The 14,384-nt window shown below is 40.5% G+C and overlaps 1 protein-coding gene across 2 annotated transcripts in view; it reads right to left on the bottom strand.

The window, feature by feature from the left end:
• Nucleotides 1-14,384, bottom strand: part of ROBO4 (roundabout guidance receptor 4) — a gene marked incomplete at its 5' end in the record, with an annotated part of 62,806 nt that overhangs the window by 26,882 nt on the left and 21,540 nt on the right. For both annotated transcript variants that reach the window (XM_081961077.1, XM_081961078.1), the window contains 10 exons: nucleotides 2,664-2,777; nucleotides 4,670-5,005; nucleotides 5,824-5,963; nucleotides 7,807-7,849; nucleotides 8,247-8,441; nucleotides 9,032-9,203; nucleotides 10,154-10,275; nucleotides 10,892-11,111; nucleotides 12,083-12,204; nucleotides 13,123-13,250. In XM_081961077.1, coding sequence (XP_081817203.1) covers nucleotides 2,664-2,777; nucleotides 4,670-5,005; nucleotides 5,824-5,963; nucleotides 7,807-7,849; nucleotides 8,247-8,441; nucleotides 9,032-9,203; nucleotides 10,154-10,275; nucleotides 10,892-11,111; nucleotides 12,083-12,204; nucleotides 13,123-13,250 — 1,592 coding nt within the window. The remainder of the gene's footprint in view (nucleotides 1-2,663; nucleotides 2,778-4,669; nucleotides 5,006-5,823; nucleotides 5,964-7,806; nucleotides 7,850-8,246; nucleotides 8,442-9,031; nucleotides 9,204-10,153; nucleotides 10,276-10,891; nucleotides 11,112-12,082; nucleotides 12,205-13,122; nucleotides 13,251-14,384) is intronic.

Below are 14,384 nucleotides of genomic sequence, written 5' to 3'. Positions count from 1 at the left end.
ATTTAAACAACAGAGTTCAATAAATATTAAAGAGGGGGAGACCTTGGTTTTTTGCAAGCATACAAGGTTTGCATTTAGATCCATTCAACAATTCCATGGAATTTTTCTTTTCTGATCTTTTTCTTTTGCTGTAGGTAGAAAAGGAAAGCCTTCGTTCTTTCATTCATTCATTCATTCATTCATTCATTCATTCATTCATTCCCTCCCATCTGGAGAACTGATTCTCATGGATGGCCTCAAAACATTGGCACTCTTGAGGCATATACCGGTAGGTAGATGTCATGTACAATTAACTACTTATTGTTCTTCATTCACCTTGACTTTCTACATATTCATTGAATGAGCATCTTTCTTGGGGACTTTTTCCAATCAGATAGCAGAAGGCAGCAAGGAAGGCATATGGATGGATGGATGGATGGATGGATGGAAGGAAGAAAGGAAGGAAGGAAGGAAGGAAGGTAGTTCTTGATCATCTTGCAACAATAAAATTAGCACAAAAACAATCTGAGAATGAGATAAAAGAATAGAAGCTGCTTTCATATTCTCTCACATATGCTGTCAAAGACTCAGAGGAAAAACAAGTTGCCTGCAGCAGTCCAGAATTAGCCATTAAGTAAAATAAACATAAGCTTAGGAAGGAAGGCACCACAGAGATTAGCTCTCTTGTCTTTAATTTTTTTTCCCACTGCAATGCTCAACTTCGGTTTTCAGCATTTATTGAGGGATGATCAATCACAATAGAAAAAGCAGTTTCTCTACAGGCAAAATCATATCGCAATATGGTAATAAAGAATCCAGGGTACCAGAGTAAATAAAAGCATTTGGTGATCCTGAGTTTCAAATGATTTCTCCCTCCTCTCCCCACCTCCAAATGAAGAATGAAAGATGGGGAGGGGGAACCCTATCACCCCTTTCTATTAAAATATTTCCAGCTGAATCTAAGATGACCCTCCTATTTAAAAAAGAATTTGGGGGAAATCTGAGGTTTCAATGAATATCCAGTGATACTCTGCTGCTCTCTACTGGAATAGAGAGATGGAATCAGCTTAGAGACATGAACCCAATAAGAACGCTTACAAAAACAAGACATGAGATGGCATTATTTTAAAAGTCTACCAAACCAATCCCACCACAATACCGTTACCTGGACTAGCCGACAGCTTTGCATATTTTCAGAATTTTAAATCAGATTGCAAAGCGCTAAAGTCAGAGATAACAGTAGGGAAAATAGGAGTGTGCCAAATATGACTTTTCTTACAATTGTTTGCTCACTTAAATGTGGTTTGTCATGTCTGTAAAAGATTTTTAAAGCTTCATTTTAAAATAGCCATTTATTTTTTTATATCCTGCCTTTATTTTTTTTTAATAAGCAATTTAATATGTAGAATATATCCAACACTCCTTCTTCCTCCTACAACTCCCACAACAAGATGCCTATGAGGTGAGTTGGCCTGAGAGAGAGCAACTGGGCCAGGGTCACCCAGCCAGCCTCTTTTGCCTAAGGCAGACTAGAACTCACAGTCTCCTGGTAATTGGCCCATGATTGCCCAGTTGGCTTTCATGGCTAAGGTGGAACTAGAACTCACGTTCTCCCAGTTTGTAGCCTAATGTCTTAAGCACTAGACCAAGCGATCATGCATATATGCATTTTCTTACCCCATACTCATGCACACACATACGTTGCACTCCCCAAATTTCTAGAACAAAGCATTAATCAATGTTGTTAAAACTAACAGCAGTTACTGGGCAACTTAGAAATAAAGTTAACTGTTGTAACATATAGATTGTGGTACATCATCTTGCAATATCAAGGGATTTTTTTTTTAAAAAAAAAACAACCTCTTGTTTAATGCTTGAAAACCGCACTGCCAGATTTCGGGGAAATGTTTGGAAAGATAGTTGGGCTTCAGTTTGCATTTTGGTTCCCCAACTAAAACTAGGTTAGTGGCTCTGTTGCACCAATCAGAAACAGGGCTCATTGCACCGGCCTTCTCTCTGAATAGCTTTTCTGTGACAAGATGTAAAAAGTAGTCTTCCCCCCCAGTAAACTGGCTTGCATCTGGAATACAAATTCCCTTCCATTTTTCCAGGCGGTGTATGTGAAAATGAAATATTGAAGACAATATTAAGGGCATGTCAGACTTTCTCTTTGAGCAGATTGGTTTCTGAAATACTAACTGCTTCTCTTCTCTCCTATTTGCCTCCACAGCTAAGCTTGTGATATTAAAAAGGAGGCCATTCTTTCAGCAGATGGAAAGAAGGAAAGAGGGGACAGAAAGGGGATAAGTAATTGCACATGAACTCAAAGATGACAGAAACTCGACATGGCCAGCCAAGATTACATCTGTTGGGATCTAAGTGTTTAAAGAGATCTCACCTGGAAGACCTAAGTGCCTATTATACCTGACTAAGCAGCAGAGGACAATCACATGAGCCAAGGACCATGTTAAATGTATTGTACTCAGTCCCCACCATATGTGTGTTACTTCTTCCCATATATCATGCTTGAAGAGCACTCTGCCTAGCCTTCTATCCTACTGAAATCAGTCCAGATAAGTCATTGCAATGTCTTAGAAATCAAATGGTGGATTCCAGTCTAACAAAATATCTACAACTGATGGGGTCTTTGCCCCAAACAGTGAGGCAAATGTTTCTTCTCTTACCATGGACTCTTTGATGCTTTCCAGAACTGACAACACTCCTCGGGCTACTATGGTTGCTCCAATCTGCTGAGAATCCAGATGGGGACATAGGTGTGCTGTGCACCTGTTGCAGCTCTGAAAGATAAAGAGATTTCTATGATAGTATGTGCCTATCAGATCAACCTGGATTCATGCTGTTGCAATGATCAACCATTGGTCAAGCTAGGATGATCGAGATACTGAAGTTATTACTTGTCCGGGAAGATACTCCAAGTCACAGATCTGAAGAATCAGAGGAAACTGATGCCCATGAAACGGAAGATTTGGAGTCCACACCGGGTGACAGTCAGCACTTCCCAGTGAGAGGAGCATGAGCTACTTCGGTCAAATCGCAGATGGTCCACAATAAGGATGAAAAAGCCTTCAATGAAATGTAATAGATGGGCAGCCTTGCCAGGCCTTACAAACACATTCCTTGCGAATGTCAGGTGGTGTGCATTTCAAGATTCCACCAAAGGACTCTGGAGATTTTGAGCATAAGAAGTGAGAAATCATATCTATACAAACGTGTAAGTAAACGCATGTTCCTGAGTAGGCATTTACACTTATGGGTTCTACATGTGCACAAATCTTATTCCCTCGATTCATAAAACCGCAGCTGGTGGCTAAAGGCTCTGACATGGTAGAAAGGCCAAAGCTGTAACAGGCTCCCCAGATAGGGATGCTCTTTGAGCTGCCAAGTTAATTTCCAAGTAACTCAGCCCTTGCTGTGTCCTTAACAGAGTGGATGAGTCGCTCTGCATCGCTCCTGGCAATTAGCAGCTGCAGCAAGCAAATGAGGCTTTCTATTACACTCCACAAAAGCTGTGGCATTAAATCTGTACCTGAACTTTGGAGATAATTCAATTAAGTCCCCTTGCAAAGAGGAAGGGTGAGTGTGGAGAGATGCTACAACCAAGGAGAACTCGTGTTTTTTTCCCCCATTTCTGGCTACCTGCAGGAAATCTCTTGACATTTAGATAGATGCCCTTATTCATTTTCATGATCTTGTGGGTGAAGGCAGCAATCAGTGAAGGCACCCGTGACTTTTTGAGTTGGACAAGACTTCTCACAGACTCATAACTGGTTCAAGAAGTGGAAGGACAAGGAGCAGGTAATAAGGACTTTATTTCCACAATGGAGAAATGCATAGCGTATAGGCATCCCTTCCATAAAGATCTGCATTGACACCAAAGCTTTTTCACTTGTTTGGACTTGGGTAGCTGAAATAATTAAGTTGCAAGTGATATTAACTTATTTGGGGCAGTAAAAGAGAAGAGAAAGAGTGCAAAGATCTCCCAAAGGGATTGAAAATGGCTGATTAGTACAATGCAATGCAAAATCAAGCACATTTGAGAGAGAGAAAACTCGATTTCAGATGCATACTAATGGAATGTAAGGTGGCAACAGTGATTGGCCACCAACGAGATCTTGGAGTTATGGCGTAGAAGTAACTCCAGATGACAATTCAATAAATAGCCTTGGCGGGGAAGGAAACGGGTTCATTTCACTCTAGGAATCCTTAAGAAGGAAATTGAGATAACTGGCCTTCTATAATACTATGACAAGATTGCAGCCGGAATGACATTTCTGGTCATTACACCTCAAAAAGGATATTGTAGAGCCTGACAGGATACAGAAAAAGACCATTAAGGCTTATTATGGGCAAGTCTTCCATGAGGAAATACTGTAGCATTAAGTCTCTGGATTAAAAATGATGTTAACCGTATATAAAACTCTACATGACATGAAATGATGGAGAGAGATACATTTTAGAATCTGGGATCATCTCCTGAATCTGAACTTGCAAGATTTGGACTGCTTTTTTTAAAAAATAAAATGTTTATTCATTTGCGGAATTTGTATATTGCTTCCATCATGATAGTTTATCGAGGTAGTGATGGATATAAACTTTGGTTTCTCTCAAAGAAGCTTTTGGTAAAGCTTAGATACATGTTCAGTTATTTGGGGAATGGGGTTTGCCTTACCCTTCTTGTCATATTTGACCCAGGATCCTCTGATGTTACAATTTGGGGACAGGGAACCAGCTGCCTTCCATGGCCCTTGTTGTGTTCTTCCTTGGCCACTAGCACGATCAGTCCTCAGGTTCTGGCTGCCATGAGACATGAGCTCACCAGCTTGTGTTAACGCCATACTTTTAAAGTTAGGATTGGAAAGGTATGGCAAAGAACTGTAGAAGGTCTTGAGATCTTTTGCTGGAAGGTTCATGCGGAAAGCTCCATATGGGCTACTATTGCGGCTATCGGGCACCAAAGGAACAGTCTGGATTCGTGACCCTTGACTCTGCCTATCAGAGGACACCGCTGTGGCAATGAAGACACAAAAGGCAAAAAGAGATGCATGTGATTTTCTGACTTTACAGTCAAATCCCTACAGTAGTGAACAACTAATTGGCAGGATTGGTAAAGCCTAATCCACACTGTATAAGAAAGAAAAAGAGGGGGGGAGGAGGAGGAGGAGGAGGAGGAGGAGGAGGAGGAGGAGGAGGAGGAGGAGGAGGAAGAAGAAGAAGAGGAGGAGGAGGAAGAGGAAGAGGAAGAGGAAGAGGAAGAAGAAAGAAGAAACATTAAAATATATTTGCTTCATGTAAATATTGTTTTTCTTCTTGAAAGCCACATATCAATTTATTCATTTTTATAGGAAGATGCTGGTGCAAAAGGAGTCGCAGGATGTGCATTTCCAACCTCTTTTTATCTCCTTTTTGGAGAAAGGATCTCCTTCCTCCACTTTGAGGGAGGATGCAAGAAAAACAGAGGAAGATACTTTTCCTACATCCTGGACAGCATCCAGCCCATTGAGGTAGCATGCTGGAAAGAAGCCCACAGCTTCTGCAAGGTTTAGCTCCCCAGCCCTGTTCTAGATTGAGTTCCAATAGCACATCTTTTGCATGAAGTGTTGTATAAAAGAACAACCCAAGTAATATAAAAGGTAATTGCCTTGCACGCTAAATCTATTCCTGGCTTTATATTGCTTTTCTTGAATTTTGTATGCACATTCTTTGATTTTATCTGGACCTCCATAAACTACCACACAAGGTTAATTAAAAGGTAGTGGAATGTAATAAAGATGGAAACAAGACTTTCAACTGAGCCATGAATGAAGGAGAAAAAAAAATCTATACTCGATTTGTGGAATTCTTGGCTGTCTTTGGATTCCATCCACAGAAGTTGGCTACTGAGGCTGCTGCTGGTACTGTAATTCTTGGAACCAGATGTGGATTTCCATGTATTTGAAAGCCAAGGAGAATCACTGGAGTCTATCCTGCAGTCAAGGGGAAAACACAAATAACTTCATTTACATGGTTCAGGATGATAGCTTTGAGAGTTATTTTTTGCCCAGCCAAAGGAAAATAACCTAACATCAGATCATCCTGTTACCAAAATAAGAGACAGATGTAAACCAGGCTTCCTGTCCCCAAGAGACCACTGTCCAGCAGGTTGAAGAGCAGGGGAGAAGAAACATACACAAAAATTCAACAATAGATTTACTGTAAGCAAGGCAGACATCGATAAACATTTATGTTTCCTTTCCTATTCATCCTCTTCTTAAACGTCTCCCTGGCAGGTTAGATTAAAAAACAACAACAGTTAAACAAATGTACAACAACCCAGAAACTTCTAAAAACAATAGTTTTACTACAGAAAATCTAAGAAACCATTATGATAGAATTCCAGCAACTACTGCTTAATTGCTGGAATTCTATCACAATGACTTTGAGGATTTTCTTCAGTAAAACTACTTTCTAGAAGTCTCTGGATTCTTGTGCATTTGTTTAACTGTTTCTTATCTAGCCTGCCAGGGAGAAATTTGACAAGAGGATGAGTCGTGAAATTAAATACCGTGTCTTCATCAGTGGTTGGCCATAAAGGTCTGCAATATTTCTTTATGTATGCCCATTTATTTATGTGGAATTATAAAAGTGTATGTTGGGAATGTAAGCTAATATTTGGGTTAGCAATATATAAACCAGGATGATAGTACTGTAGTTTTAAGTACTGCTGTAATGTGATTGGTTGCTGTTACCTCAAGCAGCCATAAGAGAGAGCCAGAATGACTGTTAGTTCTCTGTTTGTTAGACACCGATCGATGGATGCATCGTGAGTTACTGTGCTTTTGCTACTGTTAGCTGCTTTGTGTGCTAAACTGATTATTTGATTTTGATTTGATTTTATTAAATTTATAAACTGCTCCCTCTCCCCGAAGGGACTCGGGGTGGTGTCCAATCAAAAGTTAAAACACCATAGACATAGACATATACATAGACATTTACATAGAGGAGGCATCAAAACCCATAAAACCAATTACATAAAATCTATACAATAATGATGAAATTAAAAACAACATTAAAATCTACCCCAGAATTTAAAATAACTGCCAGGAGGATTAGAGGATAAAACTATAATTGGGCCAGGCCGGCTAATTGGAACAGGTGGGTCTTGAGTTTCTTGCGGAAGGAGCAGAGATCAGTGGTGGTTCTAATATCGGCGGGGAGGTCATTCCAGAGGGCTGGGCCCATCACAGAGAAGGCCCTACTCCTGGGCGCCGCCCGCTGGCATTGCTTAGTGGACGGTATTTGATACTGGACTGTGTTCGAAGGATCATTCCTTAGCTGAGAACATTGATAACTGACTGACTGAACCGTGTATGACTTGGACTTTACATTGACCTCTGAATACCTCTATATTTCTACATAGTAAACTACTATATTTTATACTATTCAGTGTCCCTGTAGGCTGGTTTGTGCGTGTTCTTCCTTACCACATAATTACGCTTCTCTGCACACTCATTCTCCTAACGGGGAGCTTACTTACCTAACAGTGTATGACATCTGTTTTAACTCTCAAGTTATATTGGTTAATAGCAAAGGTTTTCTAGTTATAATTATTTGGGTGAATTCTCATAATTGTACACTGACTTCACTTTACAAAAACAGAAACAAAAAGAATTAGCACATTTGTCTTTTTCACAAAACTGGGCCAGCCATAACTCCTTCCAGCCCTCCCTCTTAATAGCATCATACATTCTTTGACATTTAACCCCCCAAGAATAAATATTCAGAAAGAAACAAGCATCCTGGATCCTTACAATTCCAGCTCTCTCTCACCTGTGTTTGATGATGGTGTCATCACTTGCATTCCGGTACAGTCCTGAAAAGAAGAAAGCGTAGAGTAAGATGCTGGGGTTCCCCTGTTCTTATTAACAGTCAATGTTTGTGTCGTGGCTGACAACAGCACCCTCTGCTATTCTGAATAAGCCCTCTTTTTCAGGAAAAAGCAAGTTTTTATCTGCAGGCCAACCTTACATTTCCTCCAGTGGCACCACTTATGCAGAGAGGGGTAATTATTCAAGGAATTTCAGGAAACAACAGGCATTGGTGGGACATTTAATCCTTTCTTTGTCCTCCCCACTGCAGATAATCCTCCATCGCTTTTAAGTGGCATTTTCCCCCTCTTCTATGGTTCCAAAGGCATCTACAGAAACGCTAAATCTTTGACTGACCTTTGTGAGCCCTGACTGTGTTGTCTGAAGGGCGGCCTCCCTTACCTTCTCCAAGGGCGTAGCGTCTTCCGCCACCAAACTGCCTGGCTTGTTGCTGGCAAACATAAACCGCCAGCACCATCAACATGATCCAGAGTGCCGAACCTACACTGGCAATGAAGACAGGCTGACGCACGACTTCCAGCATATAGTTGGCTGACAGAAAGTCTGGGCTCTTCGCCATCTTCTCCACCATGGGGTCTGGAATGAAATGCATTCAGGTGACGGATTGGCGTGACTCTGAAGAAAGTGTAAGTTCTAGGACCCTCAACATGCATACTGGAGACTAAGAACCCATGCACATGCAAGAATGCTCTAGTTGCACGATAGCAAACCTATGGCAGGCGTGCCACAGCTGGCACATGGAGCCATATTTGCTGGCACACCAGCCGTCCGCTCCAGTGTGTGGGATGTTCAAACTAGGATGCTTCAACCATCATAAAAAAATGTCAGCTGCCAAGTGCCCAAAATTTGACAACGTGACCAGGTGGATGCTGAGATGGTTAGGTAAGTGTGGGGACAGGTTGTAAGTCACTTTTTCATGGGTGTAACTTTGACCAGTTGCTAAATGAATGGTTGTAAGTCAAGGACTACCTGCAGCTGGCACATTTCATATTAGCATCACATCTGCCATTGCACTAAGATATTAAAATGGAGCCTCTGCAACCAAAAGGATGCCCCCAAAGGGTGCCCCACTATGCAAACGCTACTGTAAAATAGGAAAAGTGCAAGGAGATAATTTCAGAATATATATCTATGTCTCAAGGAATGACAAAATCACCACTTCTGACCTGCAGTGCCACATACAGGATTGCTAGCTACTCCAACACCTGCTCCATTGATTGCGGCTACCTTCACACAGTATTTATGCCCACTTGGGAGTCCTATTGTTTCCAGACGACGTGTGTCTCCATCTACTGTTCTGTTAAATCCTGGATGTGTTTCATTGCCAAGGAACCAGACCTGGGTGGGGAAAGTAAGAGATAAAGGCTCCTCTCCTGGATTACGTGAAGCAAGTTACTTTCTGCAAAACTGAAGAACGATGGTCCTTAAATTTCTGGGAGGCCAACAGTTGCTGAAACAGTCTAGCAGCTCCATTCAATCTGACAAATAGTGAGGAAATGGTTGGAGCTCCTCAATCTGATGTTTTGGAGTAACATCAGATTCTTCCTGCTTAGCAAATAGAAGCCAAGCTAAAATAACAAATAAATGTAACACTTACTTTACTTTTACTTTTTACTTTTATTTAGATTTTTATACCGCCCCCTCTCCCCAAAGGGACTCGGGGCGGTGTACAGTCAAATAAAAACACATCAATAAATAGAAAATACAAACACAAAGAGGAGGCAATAAGAAAACTGTACATATCTAAAGTAAAGTAATTAAAAGCAATATTTAAATACACTTGAAAGGGGATGTTGTTATCAGAATGGGACAACTCACTGCAACCAACTCGCCATGGGATAACTCACCATAGGACAATTTAACTATTTGATTTATTTAGTTAAAATAAATAAAAAATATATTTTAATTGTTGTCATTCACGTTTGATTCTGTCCGTCCTTTTGCATCCTTCCTTTAATCATTCTATTCCACCATTTCTTTGATATTAGTGTAACTCTTGTCCCCGCAGTGAGTTGTCCCAGGGTCAGTTGGCCATGGCAAGTTGGTTGTGATGAGTTGGCCGCGGTGAATTATCATAGATCCGTATGGCCTGCTTTACATGTATAACTACACAGAGCAAAGCACAAAAGAAACCAAACAACACAACCAATCTTGCCTTCCTTCCTATAAAGACATCCATGGTCAAGATTCCAAGCCCTCCACTCCTTAACATCTTTTGCATCATCCATCTCTGAGGTTGCTTCCATCCTTCCAACATCTCCTCGGTATTCAATAACTAAACACCATACCTGATAAGCCTTAATGATGCCATTGTGGGCATCTGGTGGGGGGGGCTCCCAATGAAGGATCACAGTGCTATTCCCACCTCTGGACACGGTGATACTGATGATTTGTGGAGCAGCACTTGGCACTGAGGAAAAGAAACAGCACTAGTTGGAAAGTGTATGGATATTTTCCATCATCCAGGCTGCCCAGAAGGTGCTTTTCCAAAAGGCAGCTTTTCCCTTGAATGCATTTCACTTCTCATCTAAGAAGCTCCTTGAATGAGAAGTGAAATGTTTTCAAGGAAAAACAGAAAAAAAGGAAAGTCCTGTTGCCTTTAAAAATATTTAGCAGAAGCAAGACCACCCATCCCTTCAGCTGCTTGGCAACACAGGATTCGTCCATCCATTATTTCATGTCCATTGTGACACTCCTTGTCTCTTCAACCACCCAAGGCTTCTCCAAGAGATCCAGAGGGAAAGGTGAAGACGTTTCAGATCATTTTTGCCCATAAGAAGAATAAGCCCCCACCCACCAAATATATATATATACATCCCACTCAAGGCCACCTGAAGAAAAACAAAGCAAAATAAAAGCAGGAGAAAAGAAAAGGAGAAGAAAAAGAAAGCAAGTGAACCCACAGCTTGGAAGTCAGGGCTCTGATTTTCCTTCCAAAATTTAGTACAGTTTTTAGTCTAAAAAGGTTTCCCTGCATGCTATTAAATTAACAATGCCAGTCAAAACACGGTGATAGGTTTTTGCACCTTCTTCTGGGATGTACAGTTGTCTCACGTTGCTGTCTATGCCGTGGATCTTTCCCAAATACGGTCGCACCTTGAATTCATACTTGTAACCTCTTTCAAGTCCAGGAATAATCGTCTGTTGGTCTCTTGGGACATCCCATTCAGCCCAGTGCACTTTTGTGGGCAGCAGAGAATGATAGAATACCTTGTAAGCCTCTATGGGCTGGGAAGTTGGGGTGACCTTCAAGCAATACAGTAATTGGAAATGTGCTTTAGTGGATTCCTTCTGGATAGAAAGAGCATTTTTAAATATTGCAAGCCACTTAGAGTCACCGTGTAAATGGGAGGGAGGGAGGAAAGGAGGGAGGGAGGGAGAAAGAAGGAAAGAAGGAAGGAAGGAAGGAAATGGATGGGGAAGAGTTTGTACAGGCAAAGGAGGGTTTGAAAGCAAAATGGGAGCTAAACTAATCCAGAATTTTCACCCTAGTTTTGAATTATGTAACATTTGGAATGTTAGCCCAAAGTTTTGAATTTCAGATTTGATTTGGGGCCAAATACTGTTGACGCAGAACCTTGTTAAAAAAAATTTCAATAAGTGAAATAAAACGATTCAAAACCCTTTGAAATAAAAAAAGTGGTGATGAAGAACACTTTTTTAAAAAAAGAAAGTAAAATGGAGATAATAAAGTGAATTATTGCAAGCAAGAGCTATGAGGATTTGCACAATGGGGATTACAATTATTATTGCAGTTTTGAATCTAACTGGTCTCTGAAGTGGATGAATAATATATTTGTTTGGGGGAGACTCCTATCCTGCCAAGCTGAATTTCATTCTTTTTGAAACGATTCCTGTGAATCCAAGACCATCTCTTAGTCTCCCTCCCTTCCTCCCTTTCTCTTTTGCATCCTGATTTTTTAGATCTTGCTTTAAAATTACTTGTTTGTTATTTTTGCTGCTTTGGGCTACATCACTCTTCTTAGGAACTATTGCTCTGCTTCTCGTTTCTAACCCTCTGATCATGCCTGGTTCTTGCCATTCCTTTGTTGTTCATAAATGAACCCACCAACCTAAAAATAGTTGAAGTACATCTTATTTATAAAAACAGGTACGTTAATTAAAGTCATTCTAAATCAGAACTCATCCTCATCAAGAATATTCAATTTTTGATCTATTATCACTTCTCAAGTCACCCTTTGGTATTTCTAACTCACCTTCCAATGCAGGTGGGCAGCTGGAGCAGAAGGGACAACGGTCACATTTACTAGACAAACGATGATATCCATCAGTTCCTTCGTAACATCTTTTGGCCTGTTCCATTCCTTCTGCCTGGTATCTAGTGGATTTCAAGGGCAGAAAAGGAACCCAAAATATACATGTGAATCTCAACTTTAAAATACTTGGAAGGATATCCCAAAGGTATTTTTTTTTCAAAAGGCAACTGGACTTTCTTTGTTTTTTCCTTGAAGGAAAAAAAACAATCCTGGGATTCATTGAGAGAGTGCTAACAACCAGACAACTACAAGGAGTATAAATCCTTCCACTCTCCACCATTCAGTCAAAACTGAAGAAGCTTCTTGGATGAAAAGCAAAGCCTCTCCAAGAAAAACAAAACAAAGCAAGTCCACTTGCCTTTTCAAAAATCACATTTGGGACAACCATAACCTGTACGACTGAGAATATCCATAGATACCTAACTAGAGAATGATACCAAAGGTTTCCTTGTATTTGGATTTGACCTGGCCTTATTTTAGAGGACAATAGTCAGCCTAGGACAACATGAAGCCTTTAATCTAATTTCATATGGTCCATTGCCGACTTTTAACAACCTCACCCCTCCCTACCCTTACCCGACTCTTGTAAAAGCTCTTTGTCCTCTTCTTCCCCCCCGTGCTCATTATGCAGCTTTTAACCGATTTACCCTTAAATAATCTGTATATCCCTGCTCTAGAGGAATTAACTGGGGAGTTAAGTCATCATTTAGTGGTTCATCTGGGGGGAAAAAACAATCTTAGCTTTTTTTATTGTAGCTGAAAAATAATCTTGTTGTGGGATAGGGGGTTGTTATTCTAAGAACAAAATAGTGGATTTTGGTAAATGCTTGTGAAGGATAACTCAGGCATTTAGTCATTAGATCAGATTGACAGAGTTGGAAGGGACCTTGTAGGTCATCTAATCCAACCCACTGCCCAAGCAGTCAACAAAGACCTTCTTACCCCCCCCCCTTGCTGGTCTTGTAGAGAAAGTTGCTCACCTTCCACAGTTAAAGTTGTCTTGGCAAAGATGGTCCCTCCATGTCTGTAAGCAGCACAGATATATTTCCCAGCGTCACACATTGTAAGATGGTGAATTTGAAGGACATTTTCTTGGTCTACTTCATACCTGTGAGGAAAAGTCCAGAATTCTCAGCTGGCCATAATGACCTTAGTTATATAACAAGAAATAAGCCAGAATTGGTTTTCTTTCCTTCCTAGGAATACATCCAAAAACTCAATGATACATTTTTGTGATTCTTCCCCCATTCCTAGGAATGCTTTAAGAAAACAGATAATGCATTGAATGGCAATATTATTTGGTCCACCATAAATATGCCATCTATCAAACTTCACTGGACATCTCCCTATATATATTAGTGCATGATATAGAATTTAGCAATAGCATTTAGGCTAATATATCATCCCATGGAACTTAACAGCACTCTTTGGGTGGTTTACAATGTAGAAGCATTATTTGCATATAATCTGGATCCACATTTTATTGACCTCAGAAGGATGGAAGGCTGAGTCAATCTTGAGCCTATCAGGATTGAACTCCAGACTGTGGGCAGAGTTAGCCTTTTAATCACTCTGCCATCAGGACTTTAAAGATATGAAGTGTGTGTGTGTGTGGGGAGACCCTCCAATTCTTTATTCATGCTTGCATAAATTGATGAAGATTTCTATCAAGGAGTTAGGTTTCCTTAGAAGAAATCTGGAGAGCCGTACAACACCCGACTGCTTGCATTTAGCTAAAAATGTCCTTGGACTCTCTTATGTTGGCTGCTGTGAATTTTGGTTTGTTCGTTTGTTTGTTCTTTATTGTAATAGCTGTCTTGTCTGATATTCTTAAACATTTCTGATCTTCTTACAAAGAAATAGCAGGGATACATGAAATGATAATGACAATGATACTCAGCACTGCTCTCTCCAGTGAAGTTTGTTTGAGAATGTATCTCACCACCCAATTTATCTTTCAGAATTCTTGTGAGAATGAAATGGCAAAGGAAAAATCCGTAAACTTCTTGAGGGATGGTGGTGATTTGCAGTAAGGAAGTAAGGAGGACCAGTCCTGCCTAAGACCATCTTTTACCCCATGAATCTATTGGACAAAAGTTAGGTGCCCCAAGGGCAATGTCTGAGAAATAAATCCAGCCAGGGTGGTGAGTTCTGAAGAATGGTTATGGAATCATTGTCTCACCTACAACTCTAAAGATGAATATAATTGGAACACATCTTCACAATCCAGAAAGTTATACTT

The sequence above is a fragment of the Natrix helvetica genome (assembly GCF_964273705.1).
Source record: "Natrix helvetica genome assembly, chromosome: 8".
Lineage (NCBI taxonomy): Eukaryota > Metazoa > Chordata > Lepidosauria > Squamata > Natricidae > Natrix > Natrix helvetica.
This window is presented reverse-complemented; position numbering and strand designations above follow the sequence as displayed.